This window comes from Neovison vison, chromosome 3 (assembly GCF_020171115.1).
Source record: "Neovison vison isolate M4711 chromosome 3, ASM_NN_V1, whole genome shotgun sequence".
In the NCBI taxonomy this organism is placed as follows: domain Eukaryota; kingdom Metazoa; phylum Chordata; class Mammalia; order Carnivora; family Mustelidae; genus Neogale; species Neogale vison.
In genome coordinates this window covers 176,683,896-176,700,971 of record NC_058093.1, presented here as the reverse complement: position 1 = coordinate 176,700,971, position 17,076 = coordinate 176,683,896, and the positions used below count along the sequence as shown (strand labels likewise).

General features: G+C 40.1%; 1 protein-coding gene across 6 annotated transcripts in view; it reads left to right on the top strand.

The window, feature by feature from the left end:
• The window catches only part of DLGAP1 (DLG associated protein 1), an 881,241-nt gene that overhangs the window by 563,058 nt on the left and 301,107 nt on the right, over positions 1-17,076 (top strand). For 2 of the 6 annotated variants that reach the window (XM_044243352.1, XM_044243351.1), the window contains exon 1: positions 5,091-5,333. The exons of 3 other annotated variants lie outside the window; for them this stretch is intronic. In XM_044243352.1, the coding sequence (XP_044099287.1) occupies positions 5,259-5,333 (75 nt within the window). In that variant the 5' untranslated portion in view covers positions 5,091-5,258. Of the gene's footprint in view, positions 1-4,711; positions 4,866-5,090; positions 5,334-17,076 lie in introns of those variants that run through there. One more of the 6 variants, XM_044243350.1, reaches the window with a different exon arrangement.

Genomic DNA, 17,076 nt, shown 5'->3' with positions numbered 1-17,076 from the left:
AGGGTTTTTGTTTTTATTGTAAAATTCTGTCTTAAGCTATTTGTTTGGAAAACTTGATCTATATCCTCACCATTGCAATTGTTATCACCATCTCCAACACCAACCATACTTCCACCTGAACCCCCAACCCCCAGGGCACAGGGAATTGGAATAATGCCCTAGGCCCTGAGGAGGTGGAGATCAAGCCAGTTTGGGGACCTGACAAGCACAGCTGCAGAGACCCAGGACAACAGAGAAGAGGAGGAAAAACAGGGGGGAAGCATCCATGCAATAAAATGCAATTAATGTCAGCGTGTAAATCCCACACACGTATAGACCCAAGGCAAGCTGCTCCTCCTCTTCCAGTCTCCTCATGTCTCTCCCTAATGCTCTTCCATTCACTGAACCTAGATTCCCCTAGATAAAAATGTCAGCAGCAGAGTCTTTTTTCTCCCTCTCCTTACCACCACCACCCCCACCCCCATACCCCCGCCCGGGGCCAATTCCTCTATCTGGTAATTGTCATCTTCCCCAAGGTATAACCATCCCTTAAAAAGGACCCTCATATTTTTCCTGTTCATGGTGTCTTTTTTTTTCTCTTCTCTCCTGGTACACCCAACTTTTTTTTTTTCCTGTTGGACTATAAAGGCATGACATAATCATTTCACACTCCCATCCTAAGAAGAAGTGCAAGAAAAAAGTCTTCCACTGAGAAATTCAAATTTTTGCTCTCTGAATTACTCCTGACAAACCTGGTTCCCTTGAAAATGCCTATACCTGGTCCTGAGAATATGCCAGGCTGGCAGTCACTGGGCAAGGACAGTGTCAGAGTCCATCCTAGGGTTCAGAAGAAGCCACCAATATGTGGATAGTTTTCACAAATAGCACACAATTCCATGGTCAGTTTTTCCCACTCAGAGTGGTATCGTCTTATTTACTATAAGGTTGCTAGAGGAGTGAAGCCATCAAGAATTTTTTTAAAAAAATTTTATTTATTTATTTGACAGAGAGAAATCACAAGTAGATGGAGAGGCAGGCAGAGAGAGAGAGAGAGGGAAGCAGGCTCCCCGCTGAGCAGAGAGCCCGATGTGGGACTCGATCCCAGGACCCTGAGATCATGACCGGAGCCGAGGGCAGAGGTTTAACCCACTGAGCCACCCAGGCGCCCTCCATCAAGAATTTTTAATGGAATTTTTAGAGCTAAAGAGTACATTTATTCCAACCTCCTCATTTAGCATATAAAAAACTAGCCTCAAAGAAAGGTAAAGGCTTAGTGTGTTATACTGTTGTACTGTTAGTATAGAGGGAGGAGAGAATCCAAGTCACTTAATTTATAGAAATGACCATAACAAGGGTTACAACTGAAGGCTTTAGAAATTCTTTAAGCATATCAATCTTACCCGCCACCTAGAATAAAGTATTTTAATTAGAATGTCTGTCCCAGGGGTGCCTGGGTGGCTCAGTGGGTTAAATCCTCTGCCTTTGGCTCAGGTCATGATCCCAGCCAGGGTCCTGGGATGGAGCCCGGCATCAGGCTCTCTGCTCAGCAGGGAGCCTGCTTTCCTTCCCCTCTCTCTGCCTACTTGTGATCTGTCTGTCAAAAAAAAAAGGGGGGGGAATGTCTGTCCTGAGGAAAGGATGGGTAATGAGATAGGAGCCCTAGAACAGGATAGTTTAACTATGAAAGTTCTGAAATGGGTAGCAAAACAAACAAAAAAAAAAAACAAAAACAAAAAGCAAACCCCCCCCCCACAACAACAACAACAACAAAAACCCACAACGAATTTAAAAAAAAAAAAAAAAAACCTGGACTTTAATAAGAGTAGATGAAATATCAGATTAAAGAGGAAAACTCTGCAAGGATCCAGAACCAGCCTTTGTTGTGACAAAATTAGTATCTTTTAACCTTTTTAATGCTTGCATGATTGCCTACGTTCTTCCTACCTCAAATTCATTTTTCTTTCTTTTTTATGCCTTTTTGCAGTAAAAGGCTCAAGAAGTGGAGAAAAGTGGAAGGATAAGGAAAAAAAGAAGGAAACTGATATTGACTGAAAAGCTACAATGTATCAGAAGCTGTAGCAAATGTTTTCACATTTGTTATTCCATTTAATTTTCAAGATAATCCTGACAGCTTGATACAATAATACTCTGATTTTACAAGAAAGGAAACTGAGATGAGAAATATCAAGTGATTTTATTTATTCTTTATTTTTTTAAAGATTTTATTTATTTATTTGAGAGAGAGAGAGACAGAGTGAGAGAGCATGAGAGGGGAGGTCAGAGGGAGAAGCAGACTCCCCATGGAGCTGGGAGCCTGATGTGGGACTTGATCCCAGGACTCCGGGATCATGACCTGAGCTGAAGGCAGTCACTCAACCAACTGAGCCACCCAGGTGCCCTATCAAGTGATTTTAAAGCCACACGGCCAAAAAGTTGAAGAACTAAGAATTAGACTTACATCTATTTGAGACAAAATAGCTCTTTCCACTACATCTCATCACAGCCCTGGAATCAAGGGCATGAAAATATTGAACAAGAGGGAAAAAATCTGTAGAGTAAACATATTATTATTAAAAAGCGTTTCAGTAAAATGAGAAAGAAAGCTTGAAAATTTAAGTATGAGATTTAGTATCGTAGCATTATTACAGCTCATATTCAAAGGTTTGGGAATTCTATTTTTAAGTTATTTAACTTCTTTTAAGCCAGTTTTTTAATGAAATATTTGAGGCTTACAGAGAAGTATAAAGGAAAATAATAATAAAACAAATACCCAGTTATATGTAACCCAACTGGAGAAATAACACATTAACTACAATAGATCGCATATATGCCTTCCCAATCCTATTTCTGTCCATTCCTCCCCAGAGTAACAGCTAATCTGACTCACTACCCAAAGGATCTTTGTTTTTAATTCTGAAGTTATTGAAAGATTGAAAGAAATTAATATTTTTTATCCTACAATAACTGCAATAATTAACACTGCACCAAGCTAGTTAAACCCTTTAAATATAAACTGAGCTCAAAAGAACACCTTCTTTAATAAATATTGACATTTATTGAGCTCCTATTCTGTGCAAGTCTTTCACACTGGGGGAAAATATTCTGTATTTCAGTGTGAGAAGGTAGTGTGTCTAGCAGATAAACCAAATGTAGAACAGTGGGTTCTTCCCACCCAGTGTGCAGAGATTAAAGTGCTCCTTGTAGGAAGGGAAAGAAGGAGCCGGACACTCATAGGGCTGGAAGGAGAACAGGAAACTCCTGAAACTGGACATTCTCTCCAGCTCTCTTCTTTCTTTAAAAGAAAGACTCCACCATTCTGCCAAAGCTCCTCTCAGGAAGACAGGTGTAGCCAGCCCCTGCCAACTCCCATGGAATGATTTCATTTATAAGCTCATTCTTAGAAGCATATTTGGGGAAATGAAAAAAGAATTTTTTTTCTGGTTCTATTATCTTAATTACCAGTAGTGAAACTGGATTTACAAATGTGTTTGACCTCAGCCTCACCAAGTTTACTGGATAAAGCATTGAACTTCAAAGGAGAAAGTCTGTGTTCCAGCCCCTGTTTTCCACTAATGTGTTAACTGTCACTCATTAACCAGTGACCATCATCTCAGCTCTCTGGGTCTCCTTCCTCTGCTATAAAGATGAGGCATTTGGCCTAGAGGACCTGTGATCTGAGTACACATTTTTAAACACCTTATATACATATGAGGTGTACTAATTAGAGCAATTTTCAAGAGTTGCAAGGCCTGGAAACTCTCATTTAATACATGTCTACCAAGAGTACATGTTTTTCCAGTGTTTCTAATTTGCTCTGTAAATCTCTGTGAGGTATTTTACAAGTGAAGAAACTGAGATTTAGTAAATTAGGTTAAGTAACTTGCCAAAGAGCACACAGTCAGTAAGTGGCAACACGGAGGGTCAGAACAGAGCTGTCCACCTTCAAAGTCTGGATTTTTCTATCTACCATGTCCAATCCCAACCCCTTCCAAATATAAAACAGAGGGAGGGAGTGGCATGTAGCAAATACCTGTTATGTGCCAGAAAACACGCAGTATCTTATTTAGTACCTGAAATAACTTTGTAAAGTGTTATGTTTACTCCAGTTTTTCAGGTGACTAAACTAAGGCAAAAAAGATTAAATTACTTCCCAAGGAAGTGATTTTACTCTTAGTAAAAGAGCTAAGATTTGATCCTAGATCCGTCTGAGTCAAAAATGTGCTCCAGAAATGGAAATAAGTGCTTTTTACTTTCATTTTATTACCTGTTTTATTCTGTAGCAGATGTATGTGTTCCTTTGACCTCATCTCTGTGAATGTAGCTAAGAATGCATGTACATGAAATGTGACCTATCTTAGACAAGCCACGAAGGATCCATCTGTCCCTAGTTTGATTCAAGACTGCACAAAGGTTAAATTAATATTCACCAATAATAGAATCTCACTACTAGCAAAGTTCTGATTCTCTCTTTGGAGAATTGCCACTTGGAATTAATTTAACTTAAGCCATTGCCATTTCTGTTATACAGAAAAGGAGAAGTCTGTAGGTATTTGGCCTCTGTCTGACATTGACTTAGAAATAAAATACTGTAGCTTGAAATTATGGCAAGATCCAGTTAATACATCAATTGTGATCTGTGCTCACTCACAAGCTGTTTGTAGTTAATAATGATTAAAAAAAAAAGACTCCCTTTTTCTCCCAATATTGTTATTTTTAAATGTCAAGAATCAGATGTCTGCTGTTTAGAATCTTGTACCACTGCCAGTGACTGTAACAGGGTTTGGAGCAGGGACATGGATTTGAAGACTTTAAAACTGTTTAATTCTCAGTTGAGATGTGGTTGGCTTTTATACATTTGGAATAGAGCATTTATGGCACATCTCCGGGTAAGTGCTAATAGTCAAGTAAATAAAATAGGAATGGGCTCGAAGGAGTAAAAGGAGTTTTTGTTGTTGTTTTGGTTTGCTTTTAAAAAAGCAGGATTTTTGGTTCTGTATATGCCTCTTTATGTGAACGTTATGTGTTGAGTGACTAGCATATAAAGCCATTCAGAGGAGCAAGATTTTAGATTTCCAACTGTTAACCTGAAAAAAAAAATCCCTTCAATCATGTATTTTGCATTCATCCAGCAGCAGAAACAGGAAAAGGGAAACAAAACGCTCTCTCCGGTAGAAGTAGAGACACACACAGGGAGAGAGAGAGAGGGAGAGAGAGAGAGAGAGCAAGACAGAGACGGAGAAAGAAAGCCACTCTCAGAGATGAAATTTTAGGAGAGCGAAATGATCGACCTTTTTAAGGCTGAGTGGGTTTCTTCAGTTTGTGTGCAAGTTTCAAGAAATGGAAGGACTGACCAGGTTTGGGTACAACTCTTTTATTACTTTGTATTTGGTGATACTGTGTTGTTGGTTTGAGTGGGGTTTTCTTTGGGGGGGAGGGATAGTTTTTGTTATTTTATGTCGTCTCTAAATAATAGCTAGTGAGACCGAAAGATCTAATAAACTAATGTATGTGCAGATGGTGAGTAAACAGGTTGAGACACTGGAAACACTGGATACCTACAAATCAGTGTCTCCACAGAGGCTTCCTAAAATCTTTCATTGACACATTTGATCTAAGGTGCAGGGTGCTATTCGAGGATATTGTGTGGCTAGTGATTGAAATGTGATCAGTTGTTTTCCATGACAAGGATCCTGAAACCTTCCTCAATGCTTACGTTTCTTTGCAAATTAAAATTTCTGGACAGCTGGGTTTGTTTGTTTGGTTTTTTGTTTTTTGTTTTTTTCCTTTTGCTTCCTTTTCCTTCCTTTCTCCCTTCCTTCCTTCCTTCCCTCCTCCTTCCTTTCTGGGTTTTTTTTTTTTTTTTTTTTTTTGGGTCTATTGGTTAAATAAGACTTCACAAAAGATCACTGAAGAATCATTCATAACAAGCATGAACCCAGGATTTTTTTTTTCCCAGTGCAAGTACAACTATTTTTCAAAATTTTGTTCAAGATTATTTCAGTGTTTGCCTAGTGGGAGTTTCTCCTTCCCTGGCCGAGGTTTTCTTTCCTCTTGCTTTAGAACAATTTAAATTATATTAAATCAATTAAAACTACTTTATGTGAAATGTGTGACAGTGCTGAGCAATTCTGCGAGTGACTTTGGTTACTTGGTTACTGCAATGCTTGCTTGCTGCCTTTAAAAAAAAACCATCGGCCACATTAATTAATAATTTTCTTTATTTTTACTTTAAATTGTTTTGATAATCCATTAAGGAGTGTCAAGATTCTTGAATGTATTTCCTTCATGGCTTGCACAATCTTCTATTTTTTTTCACTGATCTTAGTAAATATATCCTCTTTGTTGGTAGAAAAATGAGGTTACTACTGTCTGATCCTAACTTTGAAGGTAGAATCAAGTGCACAGCTAGCAGAATCCTGGTAATTCTCTGATTCTAATTCTCACTATTGCCCAAATAGTAGTGGAGATGTGGGGAAAACCATTGGCAAAAGATTGTCAGAAAGCTGGGGTCCAGAAAGAGTCAGTGATAGCCAAAGGAAGCTCGAAAAAATAGTAGGAAATCCTTCTTGAAATCTGTTGAAGAAACTTTACGATTCTTGGTCTGCAATTTCATTATTCTAAAGTACTTGGCTAGCCACAATCAAAGGTTCCATAACCTGTTTTCTGATCAGACAGAGTTCAATCTACTAAAGGAAGGTATAGCACTGGTTAGCACAGAAGAGAAAAAAACCAGCCCTGAATCTCTTTGTGGACAGTGGCCTTTATTTCCTCTTTCTCTATCCTCCTTAGAAAACAGGTTGCTTGGTTGCAAATTAAAGGCAAAAGCGCCAGGTAATCCTTCACATTCTCTGGAGAAATAGTCACTCATAATCTCTTGTCCACTTGGGATCATAGCTTTACCCAACTTTACATGAACAGTGATTCGTGAATGCTAGGACACACTGGTCTTTTGTTTGAGACGTTATAGGGACTGCTAAAATATACGTACAGTATTACCAAGTTGGCTTTGATTTGGTGATTAGGTTTTCACCATTTTGTTTTCGTTTCAAAGGCAACAACCTCTCTTATTAGGTTAGTGTGCTCCCCGGTATGCTGTTGAATCATGGGGGAAATTCCATCTTTCAGGTCTAAACAGTTGAAACCAGAACTCTACATGGTTCAAACCATAATACTCCTTGGTCAGATTTTTTTCCTGTCATTTGCTAGCTTGGTAGAGAAAAATGAAAATCGGCCTTTTCAGGTAAAACCAGGTTACTAATGATATCCACAAAGAATTATGTGACCTCACTGATTTGTATTACTCATTTGAAACTTTGAACACATAACTTTTCCCATTGGATAAAAATACATGTGCATATAACTTCCCATCCAGGGCTCATTTATCTGATTCTCATAATCATCTTGCCTATCTCCTATCATTTGGTTTTGTCCTTAGTAACTGACATTTGGAACACTGTTATGGCATGGGGAAATTTCTTTTACTTGATTTTTATAAATGCATATTTAAATGTTTTTATAAATTCTTAGACAGAAACCACAGTGGGGGTGGAGGGGTGTCCCTTAATTTTTTTTTTCAGTGAATGATTTTTTTCTCCTTCAACCCAGCCCCCTCTCTAGCTAAAAGGTAAATATAAAAAGAATAAATTCATTGTTTTTATACAATTAGCAAAGGTAAAGGAGGGAATAGAGTGTAAGGAGAAGCATGTCATCTCACTCCTTCTGTTGCTTTTGACCAGTTCTTTATTTGTTATTTTTGAACTCTTTTCTCTCTTGGAGAACATTTGTATGACCAAGGAAATTCTGATTCTTCGGTCTTTTAAGTGTAAGACTATATAAAATTATCTTTAAAAATAGTTGTTTTTTTATTTGCTCAAGTTAAGCAATAATACCCTACTCTGTTTCCACTTCCAAGATAAAGAAACTTCTAATTACATTTGCAAAATGAGTTGTCTAGACAAGTAGATTTTTCTCTTTCATGCACATGAAGTCACTGTTCTCTATCAGTTGAAGTTTCTACTCACTGTTCTCACAGAAATGGGAAATTTCCTACAAATTCAGTCTTGTGATATCACAGAATTGTCTATGAAGCAGAATCATGTGGATTCCAGAGTTACCACACATAGTATGCATGTGTACAGGTCTGTCTCTACACTTGACATCTGCATAGACATCCCTGCACCCATACTTCAAAATTTGCATTTATATGTACGCTTTCTTTGATATCTGATTCATGACATAAGATCCATTTTAAACACACAATTTCACAATGTCCATGGAAGAAGAATTACTATAAAGTGGGGAATCACATTTTTTGGAGATCTCACTAGAAAACTCATTGCTTTGCCTTTACACTGATTTTATTGAACTTCATCTCAGACCATTAGTATAAACCATTTAGGGGTGCCCATGCCCTACTTCCCTGGTGTGAGGAGAAATCCCTTTCATACAAAGAGACATCCAACAAAAATGAAAGGAAATGACTTCTGCTCCACTTGCTTTTTTTTTTTTTCCCCCTCCACTGTTTCATATAGACTTGCAAAATTGTCTAATGCCTCCCTGGTTTTCCTCTCCAGGTGCCTAAAATCTGTGTAAAGAATCAAGCAGGTTTTGTTTTTTTGTTTTCAGAAAAATGATAGTGTTAGCATTTTAGAACCACCTCATTGGAAGGCCATTTGCTATACCTTCTCACAAATTTCTCCTTGCAAGGTGGATATAGCAACTTCCTGCCTACCTAATTCTCATCTAATAATCATCTGATGGAAGAATTCTTTGAGATTATTTAGTCCAACCCCCTCTTTCTAAAAATGACAAAAATAAACCCTAGGGAGACACCTTGGCTGACACCAGATCAGTCATCTTGTCAGTAGCAGACTGAAACCAGCATACTCACTGTCCCTGTTCTTTTTCCCATTATGTCTCACACGTCTATGCAAACTCTTAAGGGTCTTTTCAAAGACTAGCTTACCCATCCTCACCACATCCTTTTAAGGCAGTGGGGTCAAGGCACAAGGAGGCAAAGGGAGGAAAAAACTGATCTCAAAGTTAGATTTGAAGCATGTTTGTGGCTTAAAAGTTTCACAAGAGATGAAAACAGTTATTAACTAAACGATTACCTGCAATTTGTAATTCTGTGGTTACGAATGGCAGGGTAGTAAATTTTTAACTTCTGAAAAATAGAAATAGGTATATTTCTCCTATTATCCCTGTCAGTCCCTCCTGCATCTCAGTGGTCTCATTATGAGTAAATCACGTACCAAAGGGGGACAAATGGAGCAGAAATGCCCCATGTTTGGATACGTCATCCTTAAGCACTATACTCAGAGCCCTAGGACTAGACTCTGAGGACCATGTACTTTCTCTAGATCCTACACTATCTTGGTAGCCACCTCCCCACACCTCTTATCTTACTTTTCTGGGATAAAAATTGCTAACATAGCTGTGACATGAATCTTTTTTTTTTTTTTAATTCATTTTTATGTGTAGCTACCTGCTCTGGAATATTTAGGACAATGATTCCTTAACTTTGAGTGCACAAGAATCACCTTGAAACTGGCTTAAAAATGAGCATTTCTAGATATTAATCCAAAAGATTCTGAATCTGTAGTTCTGGGGTGATTGCAACCCAGAAACCAATCTAAGAGCTACACTGTAACCCAAGTCTAGGGAATGGTCAGATTACATTTATCAACTTATTTACTGAAGGGGGCAGTAGAGTCTAACAGATGAAAACAAGGGCTTCAGGCACTCCATTAACTTTACTATCACTGCTGACTTCTAACATGATTTAGGCCTCCCTTCATTTAGTAATTCCATTTCTGTACCTGTAAAATGGGCTTGATGATATATGACTCTTTTGTTTGTTCGTGTCTTGGAAAAAAATTAATTTCTGATTCAGGAAATTAATGAAAAAATAATGTGAAATGTTTGAGGTTTACAAATCTTCAGACATCAAAATGCTTCATTGCTTCTTCATGTGTTCCACGTACCCTAACACTTCCTTATATTTTGTTTGCCCAACTTTCATTAAACCAGGGTTACATTGAGCATATCCGATCCCCTTATAAAGGAAAGCCCAGCGTTGGATGCCAGTTGGTCTTCATCCCTGTGAAGGTTTAAGGCTCCCTCGCACATGTCCCAACGAAACACCCCAGGGTTTCATCCTCAGAGGAAGAGATCACAAAGCGTAGATCTTTTGTTAGCTCATCACCAATGGGTCAGGTTTTCCCATGGCTTATATTTCTTTGCCCACGGAACACAAATCTTCTGGCCTCTTGAAGTTTTAGTTTGTTCATGGAAGACCTGCTTTTGCTTTCACAACTTAAGTTGGCCAAGACTGTCTTATTCCAGGCACGTTTGGTAAGTCAACAGGACAAGTGTAATCAACAGCTCCAGAACTTGTCTACAAGGCGACTCTATCTATTTGCCTCCCGTAATGACTCATCCAGGTTTTCTGAGGAGTATTTCCTGCAGGATGACTTTGATGGGTGGGAGGTCTTCCGCCTCTGTTGGCAGATGACAACAAGCCCTTGTCCATCTCTCTTTTTCACTCGGGCCCTAAGTCCCAGATGAATCACCTCCATCCCTAAGCCAGCTACAGATAGGCTACCTGGCAGCGCTGGTCTGACTGGGGTCCCTCCAGCAATAAAAAGGACAGAGAGAGGTCTGCCTTTCGAGTCCCTTTATAAACCCCAACTACTTTTAACCTTTGGAGAATTCATGTCTTTTTTTTCCTTTCTCTCTCCTTAACTAGTATAAGTTTAGCTGGCTTTTCGGTAACTCAGGGGGTGTCAGTGAAAGTAACTGTCATTTGTTTGCAAATGAAACCTGAGCTTTCTGAAAATGATTCCCATGTAAAATCTTTCCCCCATAACACTCCTCCAGCCTTCTAGTTGATTTTAGATAGTTTCCTGTTCTCCCACCTCTTGGAAGTATTCCATGGCACGCTGAGCAGACACTTTTCGTCAAAAAGGCCTATAAATAGCTGATTTTCCTGCTTGCTGCCTTCACTCTAAGGCTTTCACAAAGGAGGTGAAACAAATCCACCAAAAACAAGAACCCTCTGTGAGGGGTGTGTGGTGAGGCTGATGAAAAATCAGATCCATAGGCTGAAAATTGTCGTGTAGGTCGCTTTGCCATATTTGGCTTATGCAATCACTGCACAGAAAAGGAAACATCTTATTTCATGCCAGATGATCTCATGAACTGAACAATCAATCAAAAATGTCTCCTGTGAGTTTTCATGCTTCTTTAAAGATACATATTTTGACTTTTCATGCTGCCAACTGTTATTTATTAGATTCCACTGGTAAATCTACATAACCAATTCCTGCGGCCGTTCCGTGGTAGGAAATTGGAAACCACACCCTTGTTTCTCCTCCAAACTGACCTTGCTTGCCTTCTTTTTGTCCTCTACACCCACCAATCAGTAATACTGCCCCATATCCCAAAGTGGTATTATAGAACTCCCTGGACACTGCATGTATGCTGGACAAGGCCTTAATAATGCCCTTCACTGGTCTTACTGCAGTGACCCTCAGAAATCAGATATGTGAGGTTAATTATACTGCTTCTTACTTCTACCTCCCCATCCCCTGCACCCTACTAAGCACCAGAAAATTGGGCTTAGCTGTGCTTTCTCTTGTTCCTTTCTTCCTCGTCTCTCTTATTCCCTGTCTAGGTAGCGACTTTATTAAATAATCGGGAATGGAAATGGGAAGGAGGAAACTGAGGCCTGGAGAAAGTAACTGGCGTGCCCTTGGTTGCTCAGGTGTAGAGAGCAGTGCAGAAGCATGCCCAGCAGGAAATCTTTCCCAGTTCCTCTTACCCCAGCTTAGCACGCCACAATCATGTAGCATGAGGCATTCATTTATCTTGGTATTCTGTAAGCTCAAGAAATTCCGCTGCCTGACTCACCCCTGCTTCCCAGGCACTGACTGGGTCTGATTTGGTTGTGGTTTAGTCCGTGGCTAGAGTCTCTGGAGAGTGCCTCTCTCTGTGTCTTTCTTCTTTACGAACCCCCAGCCAGCAAGCATGCATAGTCAATAGAGCTAGGTGTCAGAATTCCAAAGGCCAGTTAGCCCAATGCTTTTTACACCTTTGAATCACAGAATTCCGTATTCAGAGGAGCCAACATTACGAAAAAAAAATTTTAAACAGAAACAAGAGTAGGAGGATTCAAATCCAAATCCCGTCCCCCTCCATCCACTGCCCTGCTAAAACCTTGACCAAAATCCAAAACGTGTTAGGTAGCTCTCCCAAGTTTGGTAAGTTTAATTGGCAGCAACGGCTCTCCCCGCTGCAGTCCTGGGGCCCCATCCATGAAAACAGCTGATCACGGGGCACCCAGAGTTCAGACTGAGCCACTATAAAATCACTTATTGGCTTTGGCAGGCAAATTCTTACATCACCTCATACCTTCTTGCTCGCCTGTGACCCCGAGAGAGGAACTGACATTTGGAGAATGCCCAGGGCTCTCGATTCCTTTCCACAGCACCATACTGAGTGTCTTCTCATCTCCATTATGGCCAGATGCTCCTCCATGTGATAACGAACGATGGCAATGAGAAAAAGGCGGCAGAGGAAAGGAAAAAAGGGAACATAATGTATTGAGAAAGGCTTATGGGCCTATGCTTCATATATATTGTCCTTATTTCTGAGAGTTAACAGGGTAACTGTTCATACACAAAATGGGGTAACTAATTTGCTCGAGATTATACTGCCTGGATGTGACATAATGGAGATTTAAACCCTGCTCTGATTCCAAAATCTGTTCACTTTCCAGCATATCATGCTGCCTCTACTTTGGAAATATTCCCATTGTTCTTTTCCTGAAGGATTGTTTCTCGATAAGAATCTATTTTAATAAGAGTTTTGAAAATGATTAGCTATGGTGAGGGGCACCTGGGTGGCTCGGTTAAGTGTCTGACTTGGGGTCAGGTCGTGATCTTCGGGTCCTGGGATCGAGCCCTATGTCAGGCTCCAGGGAGCCTGCTTCTCCCTCTGCCACACACACACACACACACACACTCTCTCTCTCTCTCTCAAATAAATAAATAAATAAAACCTTAAAATTAAAAAGAAGATCAACTCTGGTGAAAAAACAAAACTTGCCTTTATGACTGGCTATAAATTTAAGTCTAGTTTGAAAATTAGCTAAGTTAGAAAGAAAGGAACATGTGAGATTTGTTTACAAAGTCAGATATACAAATCATTAAATTGTAGTAGTACAATGTTATTTCATGTAACTGGACAATTAGACCTCAATCTATGAAACAACCATCTCTCAAGGCTGTTTTGATTATTCATTTGTTTCAGTGGGAAACAACATTATTGACCCCTTGAGATCGCCAACCTGATTGTAGTTATGATGTTGTTAATAACACTGTAAAGTTACATCCAAATAAATGTGGTATTAAATGCCCATTTGATATCCTTTGCTTGGTTTAATGTAGGGATGTTTGCTTCCAGGAGAAGTAATTTCACTGAAATGATGAGGAAATGAACTAGGAATCCCCAAACTCAATTCCTCTATAAGTTACTGTGACTTTATATTTTGTCCTTTTGGGAGACCAGAGTGTTATTTCTCAGGCATATTGTGAGTCAGAATTCTGCTCGGTGCACGAGCTCCATATATCCCAGGTTATTAACTAAATATTTAAGACGTTCAAAAGCTTTACTATTTGTTAAATTACTACTCTAGCTCTTAAGGAAAAGATAAGTTTCCCCATAGGTCTACCATCAGAATGCTTCTTAATTACCTATAAATGTATAACTTAACTGAGTCACAAAACATACAGTACAAAGCACTCATACAGAGCACCTTAGAGGTGGCTGTATATATCCAATAAATACACGCTGTTCAGTGGATGTTAGTTGAGTTTAAACTAAATTCTTATAATAGGTAACAATACAGAATGTCCAGACTTCAGAAATGCATCACAATGGGGGATCTGGGTGGCTTGGTCAGTTAAACATCTGCCTTCAGCTCAAGTCACGATCCCAGGGTCCTGGGATCGAGTCCAGCATCAAACTTCCTGCTCAGCAGGGGAGGATGCTTCTCCCTCTCCTTCTCCCAGTCCCCCTTATGAGATCTCTATCTCTGTTAAACAAATAAAATCCTTTAAAAAGAAAAAAAGAAAGAAATGCATCAGGATGAAAGAACTGATCAATCGCAGTTAAGTGATGAACTTGGAAGTCATTGTAGTCTGTGTTATCCCACTGCTCAACTCATTTGGGATTTTTCCTCATGTACATGTATCTCACTGCCAGTAATTCAATGTTCTAGCAAGCCCTTACTTAATGCACTCCCCTCTTTGTTTAAACCCAGATGAAGTTCATTTGAAGTAATGGATACAATCTTAATATATCCTAAAGCCTCCACCTTCTCTTGGTTCAGTATTTTATAAAATAGCCCCATGCATAAGAATGAAATGTTAAGAGTTCACTAAAATTAAAGCACACCAATTTAACCTCATTTAATTAGATTAATGGATGAATAGAATATAGCATTGTATTTCTTAGCTTCAACCAGGGATGAATCCATCCAACTATCAAAATATGTAGTCCCTTTACATTATCTAGATCATGAGTGTATAATAAAAATTTTTGTTAAATGGCTTAATAGCATTGCCATTCTCAACAAGCCTCATTCCACCAAGATTTATTTAGTGATTGTGCGACCCAGACTGAAATCTAGGAAAGGTGACGAGATAAACTGAGAAAGGAAAGACCAGTTTGGGAAAAGGAACACAACAGATAAGGTAGCCGCCCACCCAGCTGGTGAAAATAAGGAAACGGAGGACAGGATTTGGTTTTTAGTTGACAAAATGATATAGAATTTTTTTATCTAAAACACTCAAATTTCCCAAAGATGAAGGACATGATTTAGCCTGGAGGCCAAACCCAAACAATTTAACTCTCTAGGCAGTATTTCTAAGGGGGAGCAATGATTTAAGGGAAGAAAGAACAGGGAAGGACTCCCCAGAGAGGCCTAGGAGGCATCAGATATTAACCAGGCTGAGCCCAACTACCAGGGCCCTGGCCCCAGAAGCAGCTGGGGCTTCCTAGGCTCTAGAAAAGAAATCTAGGCAGAGAGCAGAGCACTGGTGGTGAGGGAAGGCATTCTCCCCTTCATTCCACAGCTGGCACTTAGCTCAGCCACAGGCCAGCATGGTCGGATGACAGGATTCCGTGGATGGCCTACAGTGCCGTGCACCGAGAGAACAGAGACACAGCTGGGGCTGATATTGGAGACCTAAAAGTTCACAGGAACAAGAGAAGCCCTGAGAGAGCATATCAAGGGATAGCCCCAGGGAAAAATGAATGGGTTTATTATGCCAAAACAGAACTGTATTCCCAGATCATACATCTGAAGGTGCCATTGTTAGATTAGGAGGAGCTCTTCCTAACAAAAACATCAGATCCCAAGATAGGGGGAGAGCTTCTTAAACGAGTGTAATGAGAGCCTGGATGAACATGTCAGGGATAGAGCAAAGGAAATTTGGGCAGATGGCCCTTAGAGTTCCTTTTAAAGCAAACATTCGTGTTCTGTACTGTCCAATATGGCAGCCACTAGCCATAAGCAGCTATTGAAATTTACATTAAGTTAAATAAGAACACAAACTTCAATGTCTCTGTCACAATAGCCACCTTGCTAGTGCTCAGCAGTCATGGGTGGCTGGTGTTTACCCTATGGGACAAACAGAAAAATTCCCATTGTTATAGAAAATTCTATTGGATAGCACTAATATAATGACTTCTAGTAGTTGTTCTTAATATTACGACTTCTACTAGATTTGGACTTTGCCAAGAGAAGGTAACATCCTGTTGGGATGGCTTCATGCTGAGAGGTGTCAGAAGCAGCCAATCCTTTTACACACACACACACACACACACACACACGGACCCAGAGAGGCCCAAGGAGCAAGAGCTGTCCTGTGTGAACGCTGTCCTCCACTCACTCACTATGTGGCATTAAGTAAGTCACTTCCACTCATCCTCTAGCCCCTCTTTTGCAAAATACTTACCTTGGGAGTTATTTTGAGGAGTAAATTCTATAAAGGAGCTAGTTTTCAATAAGTAAAAGCAAATTTTCACTAGAAACATGACGACAACTTGGGATTTGCCCAGATTTCAGCTCCTGTGTATCCATCAGTCACTGTGAGCAGGACATTGTGCTGGGCACCTCACGCCGCTTTCTTTGCTCTTCCCCTCTGCCTGGCGCTGTCCTGCCTGGGGAACCTTACTCTGCCCCTACTCTGCATTTTGGGGGGTTTTTTTGTTTGTTTGTTTGTTTAAAGATTTATTTATTTGACAGACAGAGATCACAAGTAGGCAGAGAGGCAGGCAGAGAGAGAGGGGAAAGCAGGTTTCCCGCTGAGCAGGGAGCCCAATGCGGGGCTCAATCCCAGAACCCTGGAATCATGACCTGAGCTAAAGGCAGAGGCTTTCACCCACTGAGCCCCAGTGGGTGCCCCACTCTGCATTTTGTACCTGACTTGCCATCAGCCTACCAGGCAGTACCTAGAATATTTCCACTCATGCTCTTGGAGCTTTGGGCTGAAACTCTCTCCTGGACAATGCAAAATGATTCTCCTACTCACATTTATTTGTAAATTATGATCTGCTGGCACCTCTAGGAGCTGCATCTTGGTGCAAACGGATCCAGAAGTTGGCAATGCATAGTAATGTGTGCCACAGCCATTCATACGGCTAGTGCCACTCAGCTCCCCTCCCACCAACAAGTATGGTTGGCATCATAGTTACACCTGAGCCACTCCTGGCCGCCTCACATTCTTCCACCTTTGATCAAAGAGCAAGAGCTTTCTAGAGAGGCCCATGGAGTCTTCACTATGCGTTATTAGGGCAGTGTTTAATTTAACCCTATTCACTGAGATGAGTGAATCTCACACCTTCCCATGGCACACTAAAAAATTAATGTACTGATCTCTGGGTGTCAGTGTGAGACTTTTGCACACCATTCTGAAATATAAATAATAATTACCCATTTGGATACTACACAGTAGCTCATGGAATGATAACCATGATAAAGTAGGCTTCTGTTTTAAGGGAACTGGAATTACCAAAAACAAGCTGTCT